At 32.5% G+C, this 27,801-nt stretch overlaps 4 protein-coding genes across 6 annotated transcripts; 2 read left to right on the top strand and 2 right to left on the bottom strand.

Annotated features, from left to right (window-relative positions):
* The first annotated feature begins 3,057 nt into the window (after positions 1 to 3,057).
* LOC100817546 (ethylene-responsive transcription factor ABR1) lies at positions 3,058 to 5,282 on the top strand. Its single transcript, XM_014775782.3, has 2 exons — positions 3,058 to 4,066; positions 4,469 to 5,282. The coding sequence occupies exons 1-2, from the start codon at positions 3,679 to 3,681 to the stop codon at positions 5,116 to 5,118; spliced, it is 1,038 nt and encodes a 345-aa protein (XP_014631268.1). The 5' UTR covers positions 3,058 to 3,678; the 3' UTR covers positions 5,119 to 5,282.
* Positions 5,283 to 8,633: 3,351 nt separating this feature from the next.
* Positions 8,634 to 13,717, bottom strand: LOC100817016 (26S proteasome non-ATPase regulatory subunit 12 homolog A). The gene is made up of 12 exons (XM_003525047.5): positions 13,454 to 13,717; positions 13,016 to 13,210; positions 12,211 to 12,318; positions 12,017 to 12,121; positions 11,858 to 11,914; positions 11,554 to 11,750; positions 10,306 to 10,405; positions 10,109 to 10,221; positions 9,861 to 10,011; positions 9,656 to 9,733; positions 9,097 to 9,337; positions 8,634 to 8,917 (listed from the first exon to the last, which is right to left on the bottom strand). Exons 1-11 carry the CDS (start codon positions 13,454 to 13,456, stop codon positions 9,119 to 9,121), a joined length of 1,326 nt encoding a protein of 441 aa, XP_003525095.1. The 5' UTR covers positions 13,457 to 13,717; the 3' UTR covers positions 8,634 to 8,917; positions 9,097 to 9,118.
* A 1,031-nt stretch (positions 13,718 to 14,748) lies between these two features.
* On the top strand, positions 14,749 to 19,609 carry LOC100813815 (ubiquitin carboxyl-terminal hydrolase 27). Of its 3 annotated transcripts, none has more exons than XM_014775779.2 (10): positions 14,749 to 15,284; positions 15,367 to 15,427; positions 16,026 to 16,126; positions 16,218 to 16,448; positions 17,354 to 17,422; positions 17,542 to 17,670; positions 17,801 to 17,938; positions 18,043 to 18,105; positions 18,340 to 18,681; positions 19,140 to 19,609. In XM_014775779.2, exons 1-10 carry the CDS (start codon positions 15,078 to 15,080, stop codon positions 19,410 to 19,412), a joined length of 1,614 nt encoding a protein of 537 aa, XP_014631265.1. In that variant the 5' UTR covers positions 14,749 to 15,077; the 3' UTR covers positions 19,413 to 19,609. The 3 variants fall into 3 exon arrangements, with proteins under 3 accessions (XP_014631265.1, XP_014631266.1, XP_003524288.2); XM_003524240.4 differs by having other exon boundaries at positions 14,750 to 15,284; positions 15,367 to 15,484; XM_014775780.3 differs by lacking the exon at positions 17,542 to 17,670 and having other exon boundaries at positions 15,367 to 15,484.
* Positions 19,610 to 20,924: 1,315 nt separating this feature from the next.
* LOC100500430 (uncharacterized) lies at positions 20,925 to 21,676 on the bottom strand. The gene is made up of 2 exons (XM_003525046.4): positions 21,545 to 21,676; positions 20,925 to 21,396 (listed from the first exon to the last, which is right to left on the bottom strand). The coding sequence occupies exons 1-2, from the start codon at positions 21,615 to 21,617 to the stop codon at positions 21,212 to 21,214; spliced, it is 258 nt and encodes an 85-aa protein (XP_003525094.1). The 5' UTR covers positions 21,618 to 21,676; the 3' UTR covers positions 20,925 to 21,211.
* Positions 21,677 to 27,801: the final 6,125 nt, after the last annotated feature.

The following is a 27,801-nucleotide window of genomic DNA, read 5'->3' as shown; positions in this document are numbered from 1 at the left end:
CTTACTTTATCAAATGAACCCCTAAGGTGGAACAGTTATCGAAGGGTTTATGGATACAGATTTTGCAGGGTGTTTGGACACAAGAAAATCATTGTCAGGATATGTGCTTACCTTGTTTGGAATTGCAGTCAGTTAGAAATCAAACTTCCAGTCAGTTGTAGTTCTATCTACCACTGAAGTTGAGTATAATGCCCTGGCTGAAGGAGTGAAGGATGGTTTATGGCTAAAAAGGATGTTGCATGAATTGGAATTGAACAAGAGACGAGATATATTGTGATAGCCAAAGTGCTATTCATTTGGCCAATCATCATATGTACCATGCAAGGACCAAACATATTGATGTAAAGCATCACTTCATTCATGAAGTGGTGGAATCAGGAGCAATCAAACTAGTGAAGATTGCATCTGAAGACAATCCAACTGATATGTTGACTAAATCCCTTCTAAGGGATAAATTTGAGAATTGCTTAAGCTTAGTAGGATTTGTCTGAGATTAGTGTTGTTAGAAATGTAGAGTCAAGGTGAAGAAGGTAGTAACTATTGACTCTATATTTTGGTTTACCGCTTTTAATATTTTTCTTTTTTAGTTTGATCTTGTTTTGCTGTATCATTGCGATAGGAACCAATATTATGCAAATACAGACGACTATTTCTACAATACGCAGAGTACACAGAACTTTCACCTTTAGTTACTCTAACATGTTTGCGCTCCTAATCACACTGATACCACTATATTGAAACAATGTCTAGATTCTTTCGTATACCACAGAAACACGCAATCAACTATTCTAATCCACAACTAAAGTTGAAATCAATTGTTGAGGTATGGGGGAAGGTCGTCAAAAGTTACATCCAGGAGGGTTTTCGTTTTTCTATCCCTAACAGGAAATTTTTTGCCGAGTTCTAAACTTCTGATGGCGGCTTGGAATATATTGGAAAGACATCAACTTCCAATCGTTTCCAAAAGCATGATAGAACGCAGATATAATATGTTGAGAAATTTAAAAAAGAAAATAAGAATAATCAAATTATTGGTTTCAAAATAAAAATTGTATACATTTTTTGAAATGAAACACATACGCGTGTTCTTGTCTAGTTCAGAAGAGGTCGACGATGATGTGGCACGCTTCCTTAAAATTATTAACAATGAAAATCATGATAAAACACGTTCTCCATTCCAGATCGAACAACACTGAATACTCACCGAGGAGGAACAACAACGCAACGCAACCGCCTCATTCTGGCCTAGGATGAACGCGGCGGCGGCAACTTGGAACAACAACACTCCAGTTTCATCTTTGTCTTGTGTTGATTGTGCCATTACTCATGTCTTCACTATTTTATTAGTTAGATTCTAATTAATTTGGCACCCTTGAAAAACGACGTATAGCATATAAGGGGTACGCACCTTAGCCGAGGTCGGTACATACCGCGTTATGTTATGTGTTTGTCGTTTGACAAAAGTAGCAAGAGTTGACAGAAAACTTTTGTTGCCTACTCTAGATTCTAGATTGGAAGAGTCCAACTGTGAGTCAGATTGAACAATAAATCCAATTATAATAGCACTTTTAAAATACTATCTATTAGCACTATTAAAATTCCACACCAAGTCGGCAAAATTATGATAGCATGTTATTATTTAATTATTTCTTAAGAATTTAAATCTTAAATTCTGTCAAATTAAAATAATATTTACTTTGTGATTCATGTTAATCCTATTCGATTCGAATAGAATTACGTAAAGAAGACTTGTGCTCTAGAAAACTAAAAAAAATAGTATTTACATATTAATTTACACATTTAGTCTCTGCAAAAGTATAACGGATTTTTTAATCTATGTAAATATAGGTCAACCAAAAAAAAATCTATGCAAATATAGTGATTTTGTAATCTCTACAAGCAATATGACGGTCATGTAAATAGGTTCTCTGGTTCTGATTGCAAAATTTATAAAGGTCAAAAAACAGAATATATAAAAACTAAAAGCAAAAGCCACTATTTTACAAATAACATAAATTAGCGGGTGTATAACTATATATTCAACTTAAATAATGCAATTTAAAAAGAATACCTAAATAATAAGTTTTAAAAAATATTTGGAAAGTTACTGTTTTCCAGTAACATTAAAGGAAAGAAATTCATTCTTAAAGACTGAGTGGCTCCTGGTCCCCTCACCGTAGGTTTTGGATAAAACGTACGGCATTTTGTAGCGTTCCGCCAAGCCAATAGACCAGTTTGATTTGATCACTGACAAGAAAATGAAAGCTCAAATGTATTTTTTTTATCAATAAATAATAAATATTAATTATTATTTTTTATTAAAAAAATCAAATTCGTGATTCATTCTTTTTCCCCCTCTTTTTATTAACTATCTGACCGATTTTATATCTCTATTTCCTTTTCTTTTTCCTCTTCTGGATTTACTTAACCAAAAGCTTTTTCTAATTAATGGATGTGTGTTAGTAATAGAAACACGTTTATTAATAGGAGATCATCAATAAATTAAACAAAATGAACGGATAAACTCGCGGATGCAACTTGCCAATTTGATATAACAAGTACGCCAAAAGGCACATCTTCAGCGTAAGTAACTTGCAGACTCATCCAATCCTTACTTAACCAAATTGGGTGGCAAATACAATCCAGCTTAATGGCTCCAATTTAGATACTATAGAGAATAACACCACTTGATGGACGTAATTATCCATGTGCCATTTGCGTTTCATGTCGGTTAATTAATTTAATTAAGCTCATAATATTTAATTGCACAAGCATATTTTATTGGAATTCATTTTGAATAAGATAGAATTATTAGGAGTGATAATCACATATTCATGATTAAAATTTGAGATTATAAGTTGAGCTGAAATAATCTCATACGAAATTGATATATTTAGTATTAGAAAATCTCACATAATTTGTTTCAATTTTTGGAATGCAGTGTTTATATATGGTTGTCTATTGAACAATTTCACTCTAACGTCTACCGACTTTAAAATAAAGTCCAACATTCCATTCCATCATATTAAACTCATAGTTTTTATTTTGGTAGAGACCACAAAAATCTTAAATCGGATACGATACAATTCTCCATATAAACATTTAATGTAACTAGATACCCATCTCTTGTTAAGCTTGTAATTAAAGATACAATTAAGATAGATCGCATGTATAAAATAAAATAAATTATTGTAATTTTATGTCGGCCTTCACTATTGCAACCCTTTTCAGCACCGACCTACTGTGAACCGTCAAGTTTGTTCACTCCACACAAAAGCAACCCTATTTTTCAGTTTTCACACCTAAATCCTTTGACCCATCATCACTATTAATCTACAAGCTCCATGTTTTGTTTGCAATTTGCTTAGTCAACTTGTTGGTATCATCAGAGCTTTGTGAAACATAAAGTTAAAGCAGGGCATATTGCAGAGGGAGCAAACCGAATATTTCAAAACTTGTTCTACTTTTTATTATCACTGTTGCATTTATTTCAGATATTTAGTATTTGCCTACAAGTTTGTTCTTTAGTTTAAACACAGACAAGACGACTCTTTATGGCGGCTATAACCAATTTGAACTTTTCTTCCTTGTGTAAAAAAAGGTTTTGTGTGCGTTTGTGCGTGTTGGAGTTGGCTTTTTGAAGTGGGTGCATGCTGAAGTTATATGTGTATGTGAAAGATGAAGAACAATAGAGATAAAGAAAAGGGTAACGACGTTGACCAGAGTTACAGACAGCATCACACGTTGTCAATGCCAATGATGTTTTCTGGTTTGAACAGAGAGAAGGAGATGTCAGCCATGATCTCTGCTTTGACACATGTGGTTTGTGGAGAAGATGAGCATCATGGTGCTGATTACTCTCTTCTTAATCACAATATTAATAATACTAATAGTGCAGTTGTTGGTGATGATGATTTTACTGTAACATCAAATATGGCTTCTGGTTCTATGCCACCTTCTTCTACTTGTTCATCTCAAGGTGGCAACTCTGTTCTCAAGAGAAGACGGGAATATGATAATACAAATGATTTCTCACGTGGAGGTTCATTCCCTGCTATTTCAACAAGTAAGAATCAAATTCAATAATCATACTTTAAATTCTAAAATGACAAAATCTTTTTTTTTTTTAAATTTTTTGGTCTAAGATATGTTGATGGGTCCGGGCATGTTTAAAGAGTATGAAAAAAATAATTATTTTAATATGTTTTTCTACTACGAAGTTATATATAAAAAAAAAAAAAAAAAAAAAACCCACAAGAATTGAAGGCTAGGTAGGATCCCACAAAATACCCACATCTTAATAAAATATTTATAGAAACATGTTTATAATGATTGAAGTTTCCAGCCGGAGAGACACATAGTAACACAGAGCATAACATGTTACATCATAGAAAAGTGGAAACAAACACCTTTTATTTATATATTTTATTTTGACACTTTTGTTATTCTTAATGTTGGATTGGATTAGTTGCTGAAAGTTCAAGCACGGTAACAAGAAGAACGGCGAATACAGTATACGATTACGAATACAGAACAGAGAACGTGAAAGTAGTGGAGGAAGAACCGAGGAGAAAATACAGAGGAGTGAGACAGAGGCCATGGGGAAAATGGGCTGCGGAAATAAGAGACCCTTTCAAAGCTACTAGGGTGTGGTTAGGAACATTTGAAACCGCTGAGGACGCAGCCAGAGCCTACGATCAAGCTTCATTGCGTTTCAGAGGCAACAAAGCCAAACTCAACTTCCCTGAAAACGTTAGACTCAGACAACAACAAGAACCTCCGTTGAACTTGAACCCTCCACCACCTAATCATGGGGCTATTTTGTCAATTCCTTCAACCACTGTTCACACTGAGGCTCTTCAGGGTTCACTTGGTTCAAGCAATTTTTATGAGCATTCTTATTCGCATCTTCATGAGTTTCCCGTGAGTCTCTACGATCAGATTGCAGAGTCAACATCTACTACTATGGCTTCTCATCATCTTCAATTTTTGCCGCCAGCTTCTTCCTCAACTATGACTATGACATCTCCGCAGGCACCACCTTCGATTTATCCTACGCATCCAGCGGCATGGTCTTCTGGTTATAGTTATAATAGCTCTTCTTCTGCTTCGGGGTGATGTAAATTGCGTTTTATTTCAAGTCTCTCTCGTTTTTGCCCCTTGTATTGTATCATTGTTACTCTCCTCTGTTTTTTGCATTTGCACCACGACCATTTCCATCCAGGAGTGGTTTTTTGTGACCATGTTATTATGATCAAGCAAATCATATAATTCACAGTTAACAGTTTAGTATCTGTGTATAATAGAGTTTTATTTATCCTCCCATCACATTTCTCCAAACAACCATATCAATCTTATATCTCTTCCTTCTTCTAACAGTTTAACAGTGTAGTATATGTGTATAGTAGTTTTATTTATCCTCCATTTGAGACAATTATGATTGCGTAGAATAAGATGATTATAGATCCCAAAAATTTATCTTCCAATGGTTAACATGTATATTAGAGTTTAAGACTTAATTTAGATAAACTTGTTTTTATAAAATTAATTTTAACTAGTAGTAAATTTGACTCAATAAATTAAGGTGTGTTTGGTTTATATTTTTATTTTCTAAAAATTATTTTCATTTTCAAAATTTAGAATTCTGAAAACATGTTTGGTTTGACTTGTTATTTTCTGTTTTCAAGAAAATATGTTTTCAAAAGAAAATGTATTTTTAGATTTGTTTAAAATTACATTCTCATTTTTATTTTACCTAAAATAAGGTTCTTGGTCTCAACTAGAAACACTAAAACGAGATTTTATTATTTCTAATTTTTTGTTCGTTTGAAAAAATATTTTCATTAAAAATAAAAATAAAAATCCAACCAAACATATTTTTATTACAATTTTTTATTTAGAATAAAAATAAAAACAAAAAACAATCAAACCACCCTTAATGTTTGAAAATATATTCATTTGGAAAGTAATTGACATAGTTAATGTTGTTGGAATAGCGTTAGTAAAATTCACTTTGGAAAAGGATATAACGAAAATGATCAGTGCATATATCTCACGAGGGTATGACTTTCCTTAACGCAAAACCATTATTTTTTTTGCGAGCTGCCTTATAAAAACAAAATATTGAGCAACTGTTTGAAAAACTCATAGGTGTACTGATGTACCTTAGGTTGACCATCATGTTGATATTACATTGAGCATTGCCCGATTATGAAAGAACTTAACGGTATGTTTGAATGAAAGTAAAGGAAATATGAAAGAAAGTTATTAGATAATTATATATTTTTTATTATTTGGTTGGAGAGAAAGAGAGAAGACATTGGAGAAAAATGTTGACTTATAGAAACAAATTAAAATCTTTCTTTTCTCTCATTTTCTTCTAAATTCAAAATTTAAAATTTTCTTTCCACTCCCATTTTCTTTCCTTCAACACAAAAGGAAGATAAATTCAAAATAAGAAAAATAAACATAGACGAAAAACCAAATTCACAAGTTTCTATAAAAGAAGCAAAGGAACATAGGCTATGTTTGGGTGTCTTATCTTCGGTTAATCCTAAGAAAATTTAAATTAATTTTATCTTATTTAATATTATTATTTCTAATTGAAAACCTTCTTAATCAGTATAATATTTTTTTCTTATATTTGAGTCGAGAAGGAATAACAGTTATATAACTTTAAAATAAAAACGAATTAAAAAAAAATAGACATCACAAGTAAACGCCCTTAGATCCTCAAGTTTCTAGAAAAGAAGCAACTGACATACTCTGGAGTGAAGTTCCATAAAAGCCTTTCTATTTAATTGTGGCTTGCGTCTGAGCAAAGCAATTTCAATGTTTGACTTTGAAGTATCTTTCAAGCGAGGCATTGAGGCAAACTCACCACACGTTCACAAAAAGTTTATATCAGTGACGTGCGAAACACCAGAGAAATATAGCTTTGTACGCAACTTCTGGTAGTTATGCAATAAATTTGCGACTAAGAACCGTCAATCAAACGGCTAGATTAACTTAAAAAAAGACTAGAATATGTTTCCAAGATAATTTGATGATTACGTTTCCCTTAAGAATTTTATCATTTTCATATTTGCTGATAAACTTTAGAGATATTTTTTTCATAAAATTATTTGCATTAGATTTTATTTCAATAACCATCTTTAACCCATATTTGAATAGTTTTCAACCACTAAATTCTTAGACATCTTTCAATACATAAAGACAATAACATACTTGGCCGAAAAGATTGACCAGGCTACATGTGAAAATAAAAGATATTTCATACTATACGAAAATCATATTTTTGCCCTTCAATTAAAATTGGTAGTTGAAATTGTTAAAGTGCAGCAAAGACATCCAAAAGGTCTTCTTAAAAACCGATTCATAAGAGAGTGACCTACCCAATTATATAAGCACTTATCATGTTCGTTAACCACCCGATGTGGAACTCTCAACACGCCCCCTTGAGTCAGGACTCGTCACCACAAAGTGAGGATTAGCAGCACTATCCACCACACCACCGGACAGAACCTGACTTTGATACCATATTAAAGTGCAGCAAAAACATCCGAAAAATCCCCTTAAAAATCAGTTCATAAGAGAATGACCTACCTAGCTATATAAACACTTATCATGTTCGTTAACCACCTGATGTGAGACTCTCAACAAAAATACCATAAAAGTGACCACATCAGATAATTTTTTTTTCTTTTTGCCACCGACCACTGCAACTTCCACTTCACCGTCGACTCCTACTGCCTCCTCTGCTTACTCCTTGCCTTGAGTTTCATGCCACAAGCGAGGTTCTTGCTCGCCTACCTCATCGACGACAATGTTCCAAAAGGCATTCAACAACTCCAAAAACGACGTCATTAATAACCCCTCGCCAAAAAACCTGCATCACCTCCAAAACAACACCGTTCCAGGCAACATTCTCTTCTCAAAAATGAGTTTCAACAAAACAAAAACGATGTTGTTCTGGACTCAAATTCATAGGAAATCATGTCAATCCAAGAGGAGGGGAGATCCTCTTCGACGGCGGTGGCCACCATGCAGTAGCGGCAACAACAGTGTAAAGAACTGGTTTAAGTAACAATCTCAACACAAACAAGAGAAAAAGCAAATCTGGTATAAGCAATCTCACAATAGTCCTACACTAATCTTGAAATAAAATTACATCGGACAGACTATATTTCTTTCACACCATGCGTAACTTGTTACACTTACGCACGCTAGAACCCATCGAAAAGATTAAGGTGACGTCTCCAAACATTTTGGGGAAAAAAACATCTCAGTTCAGTTACACTTCTTCCAAGGCAAGCAGTTGCTTTAGGTACGAAAAGATTGATGAGTTCAGTCGGGAAAATAATAAGATGTCTAAGAATTGAGGGAGGATTAGAAACTTGTATAATATCTCATTTTAAGAAATTCTCAAATAAGGCGAATGTTCACTTTAAGTGAACCCCAAATCATAGACGTAGCCTTCGGCAACCCCAAATCATTGCACTCAAATAAATAGATGCTTTGCTTGCAGTTAGGAAATTGCCATTCAGGGAAAATAACGACGTCCAAATTTCACAAGAAAATGTAATAGAGGGAAAAAATACGAGAGGAAAAAACATCAACCAGGCAAAAGAATATAAATGAGCAAACACTCAATTTCTAGCCACTGCTTCAATCAAGATCTTATAGGATCCAGTCATAAGTCAGTGGTAAGGTATGTACCAGTAGTATACAACAATGCTACTTTCAGTACTATGATGCATATATCCAGCTCTACCCTGAACGCATGAGTGACAAAATATAAAAAAGAAAAAGCGATAATCGTTTAGCGAAATTCTTCACCAACTCAGTCAGTGACAGTTCAATAGAACATTCCTGAAAAGGCAACTTCAGTACAAAATCACATCAATATTGAGATGCCCTGCAATTACCAGAAACAAGCATTATCGCAAATACTTGAGATGTGAACACCGAACAGTCACGATTCTACCATTTTCCATAAACCAGACTTCCCTCCCCGTGTCCCCAACTCCCTCTTAAAACAACAGAGATAACAAAATGTGAGAGGAGCAACAGAGGGAAAAGGGACAAAAACTTTACCTGTGACAGTATGTGAACCTTCTTAAACCTTCAAAGCAGCTTTATGGACCATGGTTTCCTTGTGTATTTGATGACAACTCTTCTCCACAAGATCAAGCAATTTCTCCAAGTTTGCTGCCCATGAATTAAGAATTTCATTGCTATCCTTTGCTGTTTGGAAACAGACTATCCCCATTGGCCTATCAATCTTTGCCACCAGCGCCTTAGACACAACCATATCTGAGAGATGCTTCTCAGCATCCTGAATTTTACACAAGTATTAATTAGGATAATCAAACAAAGAAATAACATTTTAAGAAAATGAAATAAATTCCGTTGCAACATCCATATTCGCATGCAGCTCAACAATAAACAAAATAAACCACTTGAAGTGGTAAGTGAACTCCAGCAGCAAACCAGCATAAAAAGACCCTGCCAACCCCCAAGATCATATATTTTCTTTGTAACACTAGTATCCACTGGCAGACTAGGTGTGCCCATGCACCACTTAAAAAATGTTACCTCGGTAACACTTAAGAGACTTAAAAGCAGACAACCACAACCAGAATCAATCACAAACCTGTATACTGAGGCACAAAAGCTCTGCAAGTCTCTTCAATGTAATTCTTGCATAGTATTTTGATACAACAAGAATATTCTGAAAGGTAACAAAAATGCTCCATATTAATGTTCACAAAAAGAAGTATAAAACATAAAGCATATCATACAATACCAACCAACAAAATTGATGGGTGAGAAGAAATATAATGGCATCAGTTATTTACATGTTCAATTATTCTTTGCCTCAGATCTTCTGCTGCTTTTTCACCCAAAGATTTCCCAGAGGCCTTCTCATTCTCAAAATCACTCTTATATGTATCCCATAGAGTGGTCCATTGGATAACCTCCATGGTAACCAGCTGTTTCAAAAGTAACCTAGGCACAACATATAACAGGCACACCAAATGACAAGGAAATCCTAAGAAAATGAACATGACTTGGAATACGTGAGATAAAAGTTAGGATAACATACTTGAAGTTTGGAATCTCAGATATATTCTTATCCTCCAAGGTGGAATTGAGAAGGCTTGACTGCATTGGATCATAGGGCGCTAGAACCAAGTACCAACATATTTTCCTTAGGATCTACACATAAAAGATAATATTCAGAAAAACAGAATATCGCATAACAACAGAATCTCACAATAACAGAAAAAAGAGAAGGCTTACTGGAATCCACTTGGCAGGGTCTTCTTTGACAGATGGAATCTCATATATTGCCTTGTAGCAACGGCAAATTTCAAGATAATCATTGTTATGGGAATAATACCTTGAAACAGAAAGCAGCATAAGACAACAAAGATTTTAAAATCAGCAGCATAAAATAAGTAGTTAAAAAATATGTAGCATAAAGGTACAAAAAACAAACACCCATCTACATCACTTCACATCACTGAAGTCTGAAAGTGATATAGAAGCATTGCACCTAATTTGGAAAGCTGTGGGAATTTGCTGGTACAGTCTAATAAACTACAACAATTTCCATACACTTTATTATTGTCAAATTTTATTAGTTCCTCAAACACAAATTCAAATAAAATAGCTCAAAATGAACTAGGATTAAACAAAAAAAAATAAAATTAACAGCATGAATGACAATTGATAAATAAAGCACTGAACATATCACACACAATAACCCTGCCTGTGGTATCATAGCCGATCCCAAGCTCAGGTAAACAAGGAAGGTTGTGTTAAGCCAGTGGTCTACATAAAACTCACTGATATACAAAATATGGATCACTCACGACATGACAAACACACAATAGTTATGAACCTATGTGGAAATTACAAAGTTAACAAAATAATGTCTTCACTTTGTAGATCTGCATTATATCTTTTAGTCTGGCTAATTGGTGCCCTCAGGGAACTAGTTAAGGAATTAAAAGAGGAAACGTTTTATTGGAAATCATATGGGAGCGCATTTAAAACTCATAGGGGAGCACATTTTTCCTCATCTCAATAAAAACATTTCCCCCTTTACTCCCTTAGCCAGTGCCCTTATTTCCTCTTTTAATACCATTGAAACAAATCAACAAGAATGACCAACAACATTCATTTTCATTGATATAGTTAAAAAGGACAACACAAAGCTTTACTAATATACACCCAAACGTATTTAAGCAAACCAGAACAAATGCAAGCAAGAGAGATTAACCGAGAGTGACCACATATTGCAGGAAGACAGTCATTGGCAATGCGCCTTATTCTTGGGCATCTCAAATGCACAAATTGGAATAACTAGCAATGTTTAGAGAAGCCCAAAAGCCAGAATAATTTTCACCATTTACTTGACGTTGACTTATCTCAAATAAAATGGAAAGAGATGCAAAATATACAAGGTTAAGGCACAATATTTGTAACTATATCATGATAAAACAAGAAAGGAAAAAAAGCAACATGAAGTACATATTCAATTACCGAATCATTAGTTCGTAATATATCTGCTTCAACTCCAGCAAAGATGGTATATCTGCGGGAGCCTCTTCTACAACATTATCACCTTCTTTAGGCTTTTTCTTTTCCTTAGATAAATCGGCATCAAATACTCTTGGGCTAATCTTTCTTGAGAGTATTTGTGCACGAACATAATCCTGGCGATCTAGACACAAACGGACCTACACAATTAGACATGGAAGATTCTGAAATCAGCAACTAAATTGAAACACAAGAAATAAATGGCCTGCTATTGCTGTCATCACAGTAACACAAAAATATCCCATACTTGTTCGAGAATGAATGCAATTTTCTCAGTCTTGGCCATGGCACCAAAAGTTTCCACCTGTTAAGATTACCCATTCCATAAGTAAACTGAATACTTATCAGTTAAGTCCAAAAAACAAAGTATAGAAGCCAACAAAACATGAGACACGTTCACACTGACCGCAATTTCTTGCATCAAATCAGCAGCTTCAGCTATAAGCCCTTGTTCTTCCTTAATCTTTGCAAGTTTCTTGATCAATCTAGCTCTCTCAATTTCCACGTATATCTAATAAATGATAAAAACATATAAATCATACATAATCACATAATGAAAAGCTATAAAACAAACAAAAAGTTCAAACATAGCACACCCACCTTCCCTGCAGACACACTGTTCAACGTTTTGATGAGTTCTATGCGAGTTTCGATATCTGGTGTCTCATCAATATATTGCATAGCTTGTTGCACCATAGCTGTTACGGCCTGCAAACATATAATCAGCTCATTAATAACAGACAACAACACCTTTTGTGCCCTTTTACAGAAACAATTAGATAACATCTGAACTAAACTCCTATCGATAAAGGAGATCTACAAGTGTCTTTTAGATATCTCTTATCAATTGTGGAACACAGAAAATGGCAGAAAGCCAATAATCCGCTATATCATATAGTGGATAACCTTGTGGGCAAATAATGGAAGTCACACAGTGGTTAATATATATATATATAAAGTTGGCATAATACTAACTCAGTTCAATTGACTGGAGACTTGCCGGAGATGACAAGAGGATGCAGGACACAAGCCCGCAACCATGGTGGCCGCAGTGGCAGACAGAGTCGCGATAGCAGATCCGAGGATCTCCGCAATGCAATGGCACAATTGCGCCGCTATAGCGGCAATTTAGCAACACTAACTTAGACAGCCTACTCGCACGGAACTCTACGTGGTAGAGAATCAACATTCTCACGGCCCTAACATGCTAATTTTGTTGTCTAAGCAAAATTTGAGTCAATTAATAAACTGTTTTCCATTATAAATAAACAAACAAGTACAGCTACAATTTTTTCAAAGAGAACTAAAACCCTAAACCTCCTCACGCAAAACTCCACGGAGCATTTCACGCAACCACAAATGAAATTGAAATAGAAAATAATAATAATCGGAACGCACGGAGTACCTGTTTGAGCTGGCCACGTCGTTTTGACAAAACGACAATCTGGTCATTGAGGGTTTTCCAGGCTCGTGCATCGAAGCAGAGCTGCAAAATATCGGTAGCCGCCTTTCTGGTACCTGCCACGTCACCGGCGAGCCTCATCTGCTTCTCCACGTTCAGCAATTGCTCTATCGCCGCGTCTAAATTTCCCGTATTTGCCTACAAATAAAAAATTCATAGGAGCCGTCAGTTACAGTGACCACAATCATCGAATTTCAGTTCAGAAAAAAAAAATAAACAACCCTAGAGTCGTTGAAGGAAAAAAAAAAACAACTACTAGTAGGAAAAATTAACGGTGGAAGTGAGGAAATAAAAGTAAAAAATAGAGATCTGGAATGGGTTCGATCCATGGATAAATTGAGTGAAACTGAAAGGGGTAAGGAGAGTGAAGAGAGAGGGTACCATGGTTGGATTATGGGCGAGAGAGAGATCTCCGAAGGAGTCGTGAAATTATTGGAAATTGAATGTGGAAGGAAGGAAAGGTGAAAGAGGTGAGAAGAGAAGGACGGAGAATTTCATAGACGCTCTTTTTATACTCCTCAGGCCCACCAAGGCCCAACAACGATCTTAATTGTCTGGCCCGATCCGCCTCTTATGTTTCTGTAGGTAAGCAACAAACCTCTGGACTCACAAACATACTTCAATTTTTTCAGAAGAAAAATGTGTACTTGACAAAATTTCACATGCATTTTTAAGAAAACAATGTGACTAAGTTGGGAATAAAAGCACTTTTGAGTTGAGAAAGTTGGTAGGTTTAAAGGCAATACCTCTTGTTATTATGGATGGACTATGCTTCTTGGATTGGGATTTTTTATTATTATTACCGAAAGATTTTTGCCAAAACTAGTGCCACAGTGGATCAAAAAAGACAAACGTAATTCTCAATAAAAAAAAAATGTGACCAAATTGCAAACAAAACAGTTGTTAGGATTCCCCTCTTTATAAACACTAGAAACTCTAGCATACCAACTTCTTTGAATTAAGTTTATCTTGTGTTGGAGATTCAACGTTATCTAGTGATGAGGTCAAAATAATATCTATAACACATATTTTAAAATAATAATAGAGTTTGACTTGATGATTTGTTAATCGGTCTATCGTATCACTAATTATTGTAAACTTTACACTTGAGATGTTTGTTTCTCTCATGTGAGAGGTGTGTTAAAAATCTTACATCACCTAATGATTTTTAGGATTGAATTAAACTCATAATCCACGTTTTTATCAAGATTTCAGAATTAAGGGTCAAGTGATCATGATTGCTCTTTAAAGCAAAAAAGCTTACTTCAATAAAGTTGGCCATAGCTCAACAACAAGTGTTTTTATGTGGATTATGAAAGTAAACCATCTATTAACAAATTGTTCCTTTAGGTAAGGCCAAATATTCAACAATAACCTAAAGTTTGGAATCTTTGGTGAGCTTTTACAAACTAAACTTCAATGTGCTTCTACTAATAAAAAATTGTTTACAATTTAGCCAAATAATAATTAATATGGTGATGCTATGTTGCATATGATGTAGCAATTTTTTTAAAAAACATAAATAGATAAATGATAGATAAATTTTATATATAGACAGATAATAGATTCTCAGTAATAGATTACTGGATATTTATGAATAAAAAATGAATCCAAAAGATTAGTGAATATTCATAAATATAATTAGATGTTTCTTCTAAAAAAAATTAAAATAAAATAAAGTTGTTCACATTTTCTGGTATTAGTTTCCGTCTATCTACCTCCCTCTCTGCCCTCACTTCTTCCCCTTTCCCCCACGCCACGCTCGCGAGTAAGAGGACTTGCTACTTCAATTCAAGGGTTCCACAAACAACAACAAGCCTTTTTTTTTTTTTCATGTTTAAACAATGAAAAGCAAGCTTAGACGATATTATTCACTCTGACTCCGAGCTATACACCACCGAGACCGAGCAGTGTTTCACTCTCATTTCACTTTTCTCCTCCCTATTCCCAAACTCGCGCTTAATCACGTCGAGGGCAAACAAACCTCGAATTTGAATAAAAAAAAATGAGGTTTGACGAGAACGCTATGAATTGGATTGGCGCTACCGTTGGTGACCTCGTGGGCACAGTGGGTGCAATATTATCACTAAAAGATACCAAAGTGGCGATTCCGTTTACCTTCGCTGCAGACAATAGTAGCTTCGAGAAATCGCTCTTTGTTCCGGGTTTGCAAAACCTCCAAAACAATTGTTTCCTCAACGTTGTTTTGCAGGTAATATGGCTTCGCTGTTTGTTGCTTTTCTCCTCTTTTTTCAATTGCCAAATGAATATTTTATGTTATTTCTTTGTTGCAGGCTCTAGCCAGCTGTTTTTGCTTTCAGAGTTTTCTTCACGGTGTGATCGGAGAGTGCGGGAGTAAGGACCTGGATGAAAACATGCCTCTTGCACTTGCTTTGGCTACTTTGCTAGAAGGTAGTCGAAGAAGAACCTTATTGAGGATCTTTTTGGACATTTTTTTTTCCATAAGTCCGGTTTGTTTAAACTCTTATTTGTTAAAAAAAAAACACTTATTTTAATAAAATAAACAGTTTTCTATTTTCTTAGTATTCTGCTTAAAAAAAATAGTTTTCTGTTTATTTTTAGAAGCAAATCCTGCATATTAAACACACTTTTTAAAATGGCCCTTATTTTAAAACTGTTTTTTTTTTTAAGTTTAATCAAACTGACCCAAAATAAGTTAAAACAAGGTAAAATGAAATAAGCTTCTTTCCTATGAGTTAATTTATAGATGCTCTCATTTAGCTTCTCCAAAAGCTGGTTTTAACTTAAATGCATTAGCTAATGTTTAGCTCAAGGGAGAAGATTAATTTATTTTACTTTCTTATTTTTTTCTCCTATAAAGTGCTTTTTGAAAAGTTATCCAAACAGAGCCCGTGTATGTTTCTGTGATTGTGAATCAATTCGTGTTTTACGTTTGAAATCTTTGATGGAATGTTTCTTTATGTTTGTGCAGAGCTGAGTTCAGTTAGTGCAGAAAGGGTTACATTGAGTCCTCGAAAGATGATGCTTGCCATGTCCAATAACATTCCAAATTTTAATCTAACTAGCCAGCAGGTAGAATTGCGTGTGTCTAATGATTGATTTAGTGGCTGAGTTATGTTTTAGTTATGTGTCTTGTTCACGCTTGTTTTTTTGTTTTTTGAAGGATGCAGCTGAAGCATTTCTCCATCTGTTATGCTTATTGAGAGAAGAATTTGGAGGTTGTTATGCTCCAAAGATGAGTTCTTTAGCAGACATTTTTGCTTCTAATAATAGAATTCTTACTCCAATACAGAGGGACTGCCAAAGTGAGCAGGAGAGATGGCAGCAACTCTTCCTTGGACCTTTTGATGGGATTCTTGGCAGCCGCTTGACCTGTCAAAGTTGTTCATCCCTGGTACAGGGGTCTTTTCTCAATGCCTTATGATACACTTTTCCCCGTTAATTGCACATACACTCCATTATCATTATGATACACTTTTCCCTGTTAATTGCACATACACTCCATTATCATTATGATACACTTTTCCTTGTTAATTGCACATACACTCCATTGTCATTGTTTGCAATATTAGACTGGCTTTGTTAAAAACTATGACTTAACATTTATGTATCTCTGACTGAGTTGCATTATGTTTGAATCATTCTATAGCTGGCTAGTGGCTACTAGGAGCCAGGCTATGGTTTAGAGACATGTTTTTGTTGACTTGCAGTTTTATTTTGAAGCTGTTGCATTTGGAGGGAAAAGGAGTGTAGGGTAACATTAGGGTCACTTGGTAAAACTTCTAGGAAGAAATAAATTTAGTAATTTCAAAATGGTCAGCAATGAAGAAAAATATAGGAATTGAGGTTATAGGATGGTGTGATTTGGGTTTTAGAAGCTAAGAAAAAAAGTAAATTTTGGTTCTGTTCTATGTGACTTTTGATTTTCATACATTTAGTGTTCACATGTTGATAAATTTAATGATTGTAATAATATAAAGGATAAATTTTAAAGGTCACGTTGGCTGACTCAGCTCAGTAGTTCACATTCTCAAGCTACTTTCACAAGACTTATTAGCAGGTTACTGGAATGACTAAAGCCAATTCAATTACTCCAAACTTGCAATCAAGTTATTGATGATCTGATAGTGTACTTTCTGACTGCAGATTTAGCTGTTGATTACAACTTAGCTTAACATAAATATTTATTTTTGTTTTTTAAAACAACTTCCCTCTATCATTATTCTTAATGTAACTATGATAATGTCCCTTTGTGACAGTCATTTATTATATTTTTAACTTTATATTTATTCAGTGCAGATCTCGATTAACTTCGAACATTTTGATTGTTTGCCTCTTTCACCTGTGCTTAGTGATACTTCCTCAATGGTAAGTTTTAAAACTAATTTCACTCATACTCTAGCTTCATTGTTATTTCTTTTATAATAGAAGTGCTGCACTCCTCCTGTAGCTCCCTGATTATTAAATAAGACACTGGCATATTTCAGAGAGTTGGTTGTACCCTGGTGGATTGCCTGAAGCAGTTCATTGTTGCTGAACATGTTGAAAATTATCGCTGCAGCCACTGTTGGCATAATGCTGCAATCAAGTATCTTTCTATAATGGAAGGAAATGAGGTCATCCCTGTGTGAATATTTCATTCATTTAGAGACATATAAAGGCAGTTTAGAGATGCATAGTTGGTGGTTGCCAAATCTAGCAATTATTCTTTATGTTTGTCCAATATGGTTTCTGTGCTTAACTCAGGTAGAACTCAAAATGATAAGGAGATGCTCTGACCCAGAAATCTGCAATTGCCGAAAAATGTATAATCTTGATAAACTACCCTGGTCAAACAGGTTTTCACATACTCTGAAGCAGCTAAGTATTGCAAGGTGCCCAAGGGTATGCATACTGTGTTTTCTGATCTGACATTTATCATTTCCTCAACTAGCTTTTCTTGTGTAGTTCAATGTCTGAACTACTGAAACATGATTGTCTGGTTGCAGATTTTATGCATCCAGTTGAAAAGAGTTTATATGAATGTCTTTGGAGAGCTAGTCAAACTGCAGGTAATTGAATCTCTGACGTATTGGATTTGTCTCAGCTTTTGTCCCACCCCCTCCCAAAAGGAAAAGAAAAGTTCCCCAGACCTAATGCCAAATTGATTGTTCTTTTAATTAGGATGTAAACTTGAATATTATTATAGATTGGTTGTACTTGAACAAAAGACGGTAATAATTGAGTAGCATATAAATATTCATTAAATTTCGTGGTAGAATTTTGTTGTGATGATGGTAATGCAGGGCCATATTTCTTTTCCATTGATTTTGGATGTGTTGTCATTCATGACAACTAGACTGGGAGTAAAGACACAGGACATAGATGTACAAAGTTTGCCATTAAATTTGAAGTATAACAGAAGAAATTTTTTCCCAAATCATTCTGATCTGCAATCTGAGATAAGTACATTGAAATTTAGTGGCCTTTATGGAGCAACAAGAGAGCAGATCAATTCAGATGGTGTTATTGATGATGGATTTGTCTCCTCTACAAATGGACAGGCACTTCATAGTGACACTGTATTTCCCTGCTCTGGTTCTTCAGAAAGCATTCACTCAGATACACATATGCAATCAATTGACCAGGTTGGTTTAATTTTTTTGATATTGATGCATTTATTTTGCACTGAACTTTGAAATCCCATATCCTTGTGATGGAACCTCTATCACCTTGCATCTTGTGTCTGTCCATAATATGCCCCCTTTAAAGAAGCTTCACGTATCTGTCCATCCATAAATCTTATTTGTCAAATATAAACTAGAATTTTCTTTCCTCTAGGTAAATTTCTTTCATGTCACGGATCCAAAACAAGATTTTTCACCACAAGCCATTTTTTTAGATTGTGCTAAAATCAAACTCAAAAGCATTCAACTAATTAATTGTGAGGATAATTCTACTAATATTGATGCCTTTTTTTTTAGATTGGACCACGGTATTTTTTGGTGGGATAGTCTTAATCTTAAAAATGGAAAGATGATTAATGTGATATTGACTTCGTGGTGGAGGTGCTTTTCATATTCTCACTATGTTGTGCTTTGTGCAGGTAGATGTTTCTTGTAATTTAGTTCCTCAAGAAACATGTTTGTATCAACTTGTTTCTGTTGTGGAACACTTTGGAAAAGCTGGAAGTGGGCATTACACTGTTTACAGATCTGTAAGAGTGGAGTCTTCAGAAGACGTCTCTGATGATTACCTCAATCAAACTCCAATGCGTTGGTTTTGTATTTCAGATTCTCAAGTGCATGCTGTTTCAGTGGAAGGTGTTCTTTCCAGTGAGGCCAGCTTGCTTTTCTATGAGAGAATTCCAAGGAACTGAAAAAATTCCTTTATTTTGTTTTGGGAAGTTCTGGGTTCACAAGATGCATTGGTTGATATGTTCTGAATCACAGGAGTCTATGTTTGTGGCGTTTTAACTCACCACAAGTGGTATAAGGAAGTGCTAAGGTTGTTCCAAATTGCTAAACAAGCTTTTGGGGAGGCTAATTATAATGAAAGAAAATTAACTACTCGGAATGGATATTCGGTTGTTTTTCTATACTCAGCTAATCAATTTTGTTCCCTTTTTGTGGTTACGCCAATCAAATTCTTTTTAGGTACAAAATAACAGATTATCTCAAGTTCTCAACAGCTACAGTTGCAGCAGAAAGCACTAACTTATGTTAAGGGTTATTGAACGGGAGCCATGCGTTTGGAATGTCGTTTTTAGTATAGGAGTTACTGAGAATAAGTTGATCATACTGTCCAAAGGAAATATCAATGATAAACAACCTCTGACCAATTACTGCATAACTGCATGGCATTAAGTACATGTTTGAATTTCAGTAAGGAAAATATAAAAATATTTTTATATTTTTATTCTCAAGCAACATTTTCTCTCTTTATTTTATGTATTGGAATTCAAAATTATATATTGGAATTCACAAAAGTATTTTCATAACTGATATTTTTTCTGCTTTAGTTTTCATTGCAACCTTTTAGTTATGTCATGTCAAATCAATTTAAATATATGAAAGATAACAAATGGTCTAACGAAAATATTAATATAAAATATATTGAAATGTATTCATTCTAATTTATTGTCAATTAGAGAGTTCACATAATATTAGGATGGATAGTTTAATAAGTACATTTACCTGTGATTTATATTTAAAACAAAAGATTCGATTTTCTTTTTACTTTATGCTTATGAATTTTACTTAAGGAGAATAAATATTATACTACTAGCTTCATGAAATATAATTCTAAAGTAGTCAATAATTATATATATTTTTTTACCAATTGTGTGTTGTAATTGATAATATTCTTATACTTAAAAACAACTAATTTATGTCTATTTACAAATAAATAACTCTCTTATAAGAAGCATGCATGCTTTTATATATATTATATTTTTCATTAAAATAGCTTTGTAGTTACAATTTTTGTTAGTTTGAAAAAATTGAAATACTTACATTTTAATTTAATTTTACCATGCAACAGTGTAAAAGTTTAAATTATTATTATTGCTTTAAATCAGACTGATCATTGAATGGATAATATTGATTCCTAGTTCATTAGTTTACTCATAGTAGAAATGTAGAATTGAGAAAAGTTAAATATAATTTTAATACAATATAATATATTAAACAATAAACTAATATAAAAATTATAAGAAAAATGAATTAATTAAATTTTAAATTGTTATAAAAGGAATCACATTTTTTTGAGATAAAAATTCATAATAAATAAAATGTTAAGAGAAGATATCTGGTTTAATTTGGTGAGATATATAGACACAATTTGAATAATTTTAAAAGTTCCTTTATGACTAGGATGTTATGCAATAGGTTGCAATGGAGTATATGTACGTGTGTAAATATAAGTTTATATAAGTATCACTATTCTGAAATTTCAATAGAGATCTCGCAGAGTACTGTACACATGCATATTTTAATTTGTCTCTTGGTACCTTTAATATGCTATCCTTACCCAATTCTTTTGTGTAGGAAAGACATTGAGTGATTTTCTTACCGTGTATCCTAGAAAATTACAAGGCTATAAAATTGCAAGACATTGAATAATATATGGAACAAATTCCTAAGTATATAAAATAAATTGTGGCACAAAATTTATCCATCAATTCAAATTGTGGATCGGCGGCTTCCTTCTGGCTGGAGTGTAATCCATTGAGAACACTTCGTTTGCATTATATTTACCTTCTTTTGGCTTAAATACGTGATCATGCGTTTCACTATGATGAGCTGTACTAGCATCACTACTAGTGCTATCCACCATATTGCTTTTTTCTTTCAGTACTCGTGCTGCACGTACAAATAATGATAACATAAAACAAATTAATTTTATATAAGAAAAATTAAAAAGTGGAATAACATGAGAGAGATCTCAAATCAAATATGTGACTATGATGATATGTGATCTATATGACAAAATACAAGAATTAATATATACCTCTAGCATGGATAGAGATGAAGCAAAGGAAGAAGAAAGCCACAAGTAGAATGCGTTTGTTTAGCACAACCATCTTAAATAATTAGATTAATTGTCCTCTATGACAAGATTTTTTATGATCTGAATATGTACACAATATACAACTTTTGTGACCCTTATATAGACATGTAGATTTAGCTTGCATGTAGTTGTAGGAAGTTGCCAAGAAGATTATAATTTAGTATGGATCATGGTGGTAGTTTGTACATTAGAGAAATGGTCTATGAGGGTCACCATCATTGTCTGCTGCTGTCTAGATTGAAAAGATGGGTATGTGTTTTTGGGGAAAGTCTTGAAAGAAAAAAAGTAGAAATCCATGACATTCATAAATGTCAACCTCTACAATAATATACGTGTATTTGGGCCATACCAGTTTTCTTTATAATATTTTGTCAACTGCTTCCTGTAGGACCTGTACACTATATTAATATTGCTTCCTAACTGATCCACTTCCATATATGTCAGTAGAATGAAAAAAATAATATGAAAATGAATTAAAAAGAATATAAAAACGTAGGTTTTATCTTATTTTATTTTTTTCTTTACAAATGAAGGGATCCTTAATATGCTGTTTAATTCCTAATATGTCAATTAACTCTTGATATTTCTCATGAAATTCATGACATTCTTCTGTACATATATTTAGACTCACCCACAATAAAAAGAAATAGAATAGAACAATTGATAAGATAGTTTCGACTGTCGAGTTTCGAGACTAATTAACCTAATGCATTGAAGCTTTGACATTGAATAATAACATGAGATAGTAAAAAGTTCTGCCTTTTGGTCTTGGGGGCTTTGCACGAAAAAGATAAAAATAAAAATAAAATAAGAAAGAGATGGAGATAATTATATATAGTATATAGTATCATATGTACCACACGTCAATTTTTATATTTAGTAACGAAACTGATCCAACAAGCAGCATACTAAAATTTTCCATGTACGCATAGTTTAAATAGTATTTTTAGAATATCAAACTCTAGCTGCAGAGTCTTTGATTTCTCAAGCTCCTCTACTTTCCGTATGTGGTCGAGTCCTTAAAATTTTGAGTTGCGTTAACAAACACAATAATGGCTAGTTGAGAAAGCCACCCACCTCTAAATTAACTACCAGAATCATAATACGACCTCAGTGATTCGTGTCAAATTATCAACATCTAACAGAAATTTGATTGAGGAAATACTGTCTGTCATCTTGATCTTGCCCATTAAATTGTGTCTGAGTGTACGGACAAAATAATTGTGAACACTCAAATTTATTCGAATACTTGTTTCATTATCCTTGAAAAAAAATTATTAAAAAAATATCTATTCTTTTATATAAAATTAAAAAAATAGAAAAATCAGAAAGCTAGAAAAAAAAAGAGGTGAGAAAAATTATTGAGAGAGAGAGAGATGAAGAAAGAAAATGAAAATCTTTTTAGCATTCAAGTGTTTTTTTCTTTTTTACTTGAGGGTCGATCCAATTTTATTTAACTGCAACCTAATAACATGCATAATTCATTTTTCTTATCCAAATTATTAAACTAACCCATGATATGAATCACGGGATGTGTTATGATAAGGTATTTGTGGGTGTATAATTAAATATTATCACCTTTTCTTTTATATATAACAAAAGAAACCCTAGCCTCCACTACTACATTTCTTTGACACGTACCTGAAACACATTAAATGCGTATTGCCTCAATCTTTCACTAACATATATGTTGTCAACTTGTCATGGAAGAGAAGTTCCGATGTCCCTGATTGCTAAAAACAATCATGTTATGCACAATGTTTTTGTGATATTATATTTATATTAGTACTGTATTTATTTTGAAATACGTATGATAATATATATCTTTTATGACCCACAAATTTTCATGTCCCCGATGGAACGAAGCTACAGCGCGGTTGTAAATTTGTGGAAAAATATGAAAAGGATTGAGAGGAAATTATTTTGAGCTTTAACCCCCCTTGAATTGAGTACAATTAACCTACGTTCAAATTAATGCACACAATGTAGTCCTTAATTAACTTAGGCTGCTTTCATAGATCTTTGGATTAATTAAGCTTCGTAGTGAAGCAACACAAAGATTAAAAATGTCTCATCAGATGTGTCATTTCTCAAGAAACATAATAGAGGATTCATCCGTTGTTGCAGTCGCATCACATTGAAAGTAAAGAATCAAACACATCCCATGATCATCAATTTTGCACATAGATCACAATCATATTAGAGCTCCTCGATTCCTATACTGAAACCTAATTTATGCTTAGGAAACTATATACCTCAAGTAGAAGTCTATCTTGGACCCAACTCTCTCCAAGACATGCATGTATATTTATAAACAACAATATCATGGACCAAGTTTATATAAATTTATTGAAATAAATATTTATTTTAATAAAATAAGTAATTCTTTGTTTCTTAATATATTTGTCTAGACTGTTTTTATTTAAAAGAATAATTTTTTTACTTATTTTAAGAAATAAATTTATATTTTTCTTAAAAAAACGTTTATTTTAAAATTATTTTTAAAAAATTTAAATAAACTCACCCAATATTACTTTCCTTTTAAAGTTATATGTAAACCACCTCAAAATTTTACTAATTCAAGCATCGAATAATATGTGGATGCCACCTCCTCAGTTGCTGGAATCTCCAACTCTCCCCCATGAGCTTGCAATTTGCAGCCACATAAAGAACCATCTATACCATTATGCGAGCAGGAGACAGTCCCACAACCTCGGACATGCTGGGCAGCCTCTATCTTAGGTTACGATGAATGCAACAATTCACGAACTTGTAATCCACATCTTCATGATGATGCGAGTAGCTAGGAAATAAGCTTTCCAACCTGCTCCTTATGGGCACCCTCTATCTCTAGCTACAATGCAACGGGAATAGTATCATAGTAGCTAGGCAATTTTATTCTCTATATTGTAATTGAGAACTGAGTTGAATAATTCAAATTTCATGTTGATGTTCTCTTTTTCCAATTTTTTTTTATCATATGTCATGCTAGACCAAATATGAAGCCGATCTTTTCGAACTTCTATATTCGATTTCGTATATTTCATATTTTTCCTACAAAAAATAAAAGAAGCTAAGAAATTACCTCACCAAATTGTTATTTTTGTATTGCAACATAAATAAATAAAAAATAAAAAATATAGAATATAAGGTTTGTTTTGTATGTGGAAAAAGGTTAGACGACGTTGAGTTTAGGATAACAAAGTATGTTAGTGTGAGGTAGTTGAACATCCTTAATTAATCTTATAATTTTTTAAATAAATAATCTAATAAATTATACTTTCTAAAAAAATCTAATAAATTGTAAGTAGTCTTATTTCATTATAAATTTATGTCTTATTTTGTACATAATTAATTGGAAAAGATATTTTAAACAATCTTTATATTTATACATTTACTTCTAAAAAAAGCTAATTTAGGTGAGATATTTTCTTAGCCTTGTAGTTTAATTAGGAATATAGGAGTTGCAACTTTCATTATCCAAAATTTATTTTAAATAATTTTCTTATAATTGATCGATTTTATGTAAAAATGATTAGTTTAGGTTTGGCGCCTTATTAATCATATAATTTGATGAGATATTTGAATATATTGTGACAATTTGAGTATCTAGATTTTATTGAAAATGGATAATTTAGGAGTGTTGCACTAAAAACATTTTTTTTCTATTTTTTTCTTTATTTTGCTTTTAAACGGGGTATACTAATTATTTTTAAAAAATGTTAATATTTTACGCATTTGATTCCAACTTAAAATAATCAATCACTTTAGGACGAACGTATGAAGAGTGCTTGGATTAAATATTTATTTTTTATGCATAAATCCACTCTCAAATCTAGTTTAATTTTTATAGAGCAATGTAACGACTTTCTTTGGGGTAGTATGTTTCGTCAAATCCTTATTTAATATAAAAAAATCACATTCTATTTAATATTAGAGGAGTATTAATAACATAGTACTGTACTATCTAACACACTCACTTTAACTTTTATATATATATATATATATATATATATATATATATATATATAAACTAAATAAAAATAATTAAATTAATTAATTTTAATTAATATTATGATCAATTAATGTATTTACTTGTAAGCACATGCTATGGCCGTCACCTAAATTCCTTGTGTTTTGTGGTCTAAGTTTTAGATAATAAACTTCACAATTAAGACTATAAAAATAATAATTAATATATTTAGAAATGTTGATTAGTCTATATTTTTTATAATTAGGATAATTTACTCGTTTGTTTTCTTATAAAGGACCAGATATATACAATTTTTTATAATTGAATTTTGATATTAACAAAACATTTTCCTACATATATAACCTTATCCGTCCCTTCGCATAAACACTCCCACCAACCACATACATTGTTTTTGGACTTCAAATATATATATAAAAAAAATCCCTAAATTTTTTTCTTCATTTACATTTTTGTCTAATACCCATTAACCTCTCTGCTTATCAGAAATCCTCGTGGAAATAATTAGTAACTTTGAGTAATATATCGTTCAAGTTTTAAAATCATTATATTTAGACTATATAACACAAATTAAAGTGTGAGACAGAAGAATTAATATTCACCATTCTATCTTACAATTAGTAGACCTGTCGACTAGGTTTATGGGTTTGCTTCTTTTTAACTCCCTTGAGTCATCCTACGTCATACTCACATACACATGCATTCTATAATCATCTGATTGATTGTGAGTGTAAAAAATCTTTTACACTATTAGTTGATAGAAATTAAGGTCTAATATTGGTTAAATATGAAGAAACTTTTAAGCTCTGTAAAGTTATACTGTGCACAACGAAGCAAATATTTTTGTTCTACCTTTTCTATATCCAATAAATTTTATATGATGATGACAACAGACAATAAAAATAAATTATAATTATGCGCCATGGTCCATACTCCGCTAAGTATTTTATATTACTAATATTTATGTCTTAATTCTTCTTTATGATTAACTTAACAAATGTTTCAGTTTATTCAGAATACACTTTGCACACACAAAAATACATTAAATTATTAGTTCATATTCAATTTTTACAAAATATTTTGACATATAAGGCATCAGAATTGAATTCTTGAATGAGATTCCTCGAAAAGAGAAACTTCATCATGCTTAGATTTTGGATATCGATAGCGCTCCTTAAAAATATTGATTATGCTTAATAATAAAAGAAAATTTATATTATTTCTTCTGAAATTAATATTATCAACCCTCCTAATTCTCTTTAAAAAATTTAAGTAGGTATTTTTATTAACTCTTTAATTTTTTTTCTATTAAAAAAACTGTTTAATTTTTTCAAGAAATTATTTCTTAACTTTAAAACAGTATAACTTGCATGATATATAGCATAATTAACCGAATCCGTTCTTACTTTGTTTTGGATATTAATTTTTATTTCATGTTTTTATGAAGTGATATAATTAGTTATTAAACAAAATATAAATCCCTTTCAAAAAACAAAATATAAACCATGATATAAAATTGTTCTGTTATAAGCTTCCTCGTTTAGGGTTAGAGTCTGTTTATCCAAATCATTTGAGTGTGTAATCTAATATCCTTTAGGTCTGCACTTGGGGTTTTATTGAAAATGATAGATTAAAAATCATACCAATATATTTGTGATTGATTGGCAAATTAAAATTATTTTACATTATCAACCTATGCATCACTATTAAATTCTTTTTTTTAACTAAAATTTTAATTTTATAGTTACCATTACGATCAATTGTGCTTCTTTTGGTATCATCTATAATTTTTGTTGTTGTTTTCAAAATAAAAATATAATATTATATTATTCTTTCATTTACATATTATCATAATTTTTCATCAATAAAATTTAACTGGTATTTTAAGAAATAATAATGTTAAAATAATTTTAATAATATAATCTTCTTTAATCATACTAGGCAGTACATGAGTACAAACTCTAATTAGTTATTTTCACCTATATCATGCTCACATTAATTATTCTATATGCATTACATGAAAACAACCTCACACATATTCACATATATGTAATATAATTATCATTGTGACCCTTGAATATGACTTTAAAATGAGAAAACGCACTACATATTTTCCATATGTAATTTTCATTGTAGGGCTTCTTAATTAACAAATAAAACGTTCAATCTGCATTATTCGATAGCTAGCTAGTAGCAATCATTCAAT

Source organism: Glycine max, chromosome 5, assembly GCF_000004515.6.
Source record: "Glycine max cultivar Williams 82 chromosome 5, Glycine_max_v4.0, whole genome shotgun sequence".
Lineage (NCBI taxonomy): Eukaryota > Viridiplantae > Streptophyta > Magnoliopsida > Fabales > Fabaceae > Glycine > Glycine max.
This window is presented reverse-complemented; position numbering and strand designations above follow the sequence as displayed.

Excerpts from the sequence above, each read along its gene's own strand:
- LOC100817546 (XM_014775782.3), top strand. The coding sequence starts at position 3,679 with ATGAAGAACAATAGAGATAAAGAAAAGGGTAACGACGTTGACCAGAGT. Across the intron at positions 4,067-4,468 it reads ATTCCCTGCTATTTCAACAA|TTGCTGAAAGTTCAAGCACG; the intron begins GTAAGAATCAAA and ends GGATTGGATTAG.
- LOC100817016 (XM_003525047.5), bottom strand. Across the intron at positions 11,915-12,016 it reads ATTTGATGCAAGAAATTGCG|GTGGAAACTTTTGGTGCCAT; the intron begins GTCAGTGTGAAC and ends TAATCTTAACAG. Across the intron at positions 9,734-9,860 it reads GGCAAAGAATAATTGAACAT|AATATTCTTGTTGTATCAAA; the intron begins GTAAATAACTGA and ends GTTACCTTTCAG.
- LOC100813815 (XM_003524240.4), top strand. The coding sequence starts at position 15,078 with ATGAGGTTTGACGAGAACGCTATGAATTGGATTGGCGCTACCGTTGGT. Across the intron at positions 17,671-17,800 it reads CTATAATGGAAGGAAATGAG|GTAGAACTCAAAATGATAAG; the intron begins GTCATCCCTGTG and ends TGCTTAACTCAG. Across the intron at positions 18,682-19,139 it reads ATATGCAATCAATTGACCAG|GTAGATGTTTCTTGTAATTT; the intron begins GTTGGTTTAATT and ends TGCTTTGTGCAG.
- LOC100500430 (XM_003525046.4), bottom strand. The coding sequence starts at position 21,617 with ATGGTTGTGCTAAACAAACGCATTCTACTTGTGGCTTTCTTCTTCCTT. Across the intron at positions 21,397-21,544 it reads CATCTCTATCCATGCTAGAG|CACGAGTACTGAAAGAAAAA; the intron begins GTATATATTAAT and ends TTGTACGTGCAG.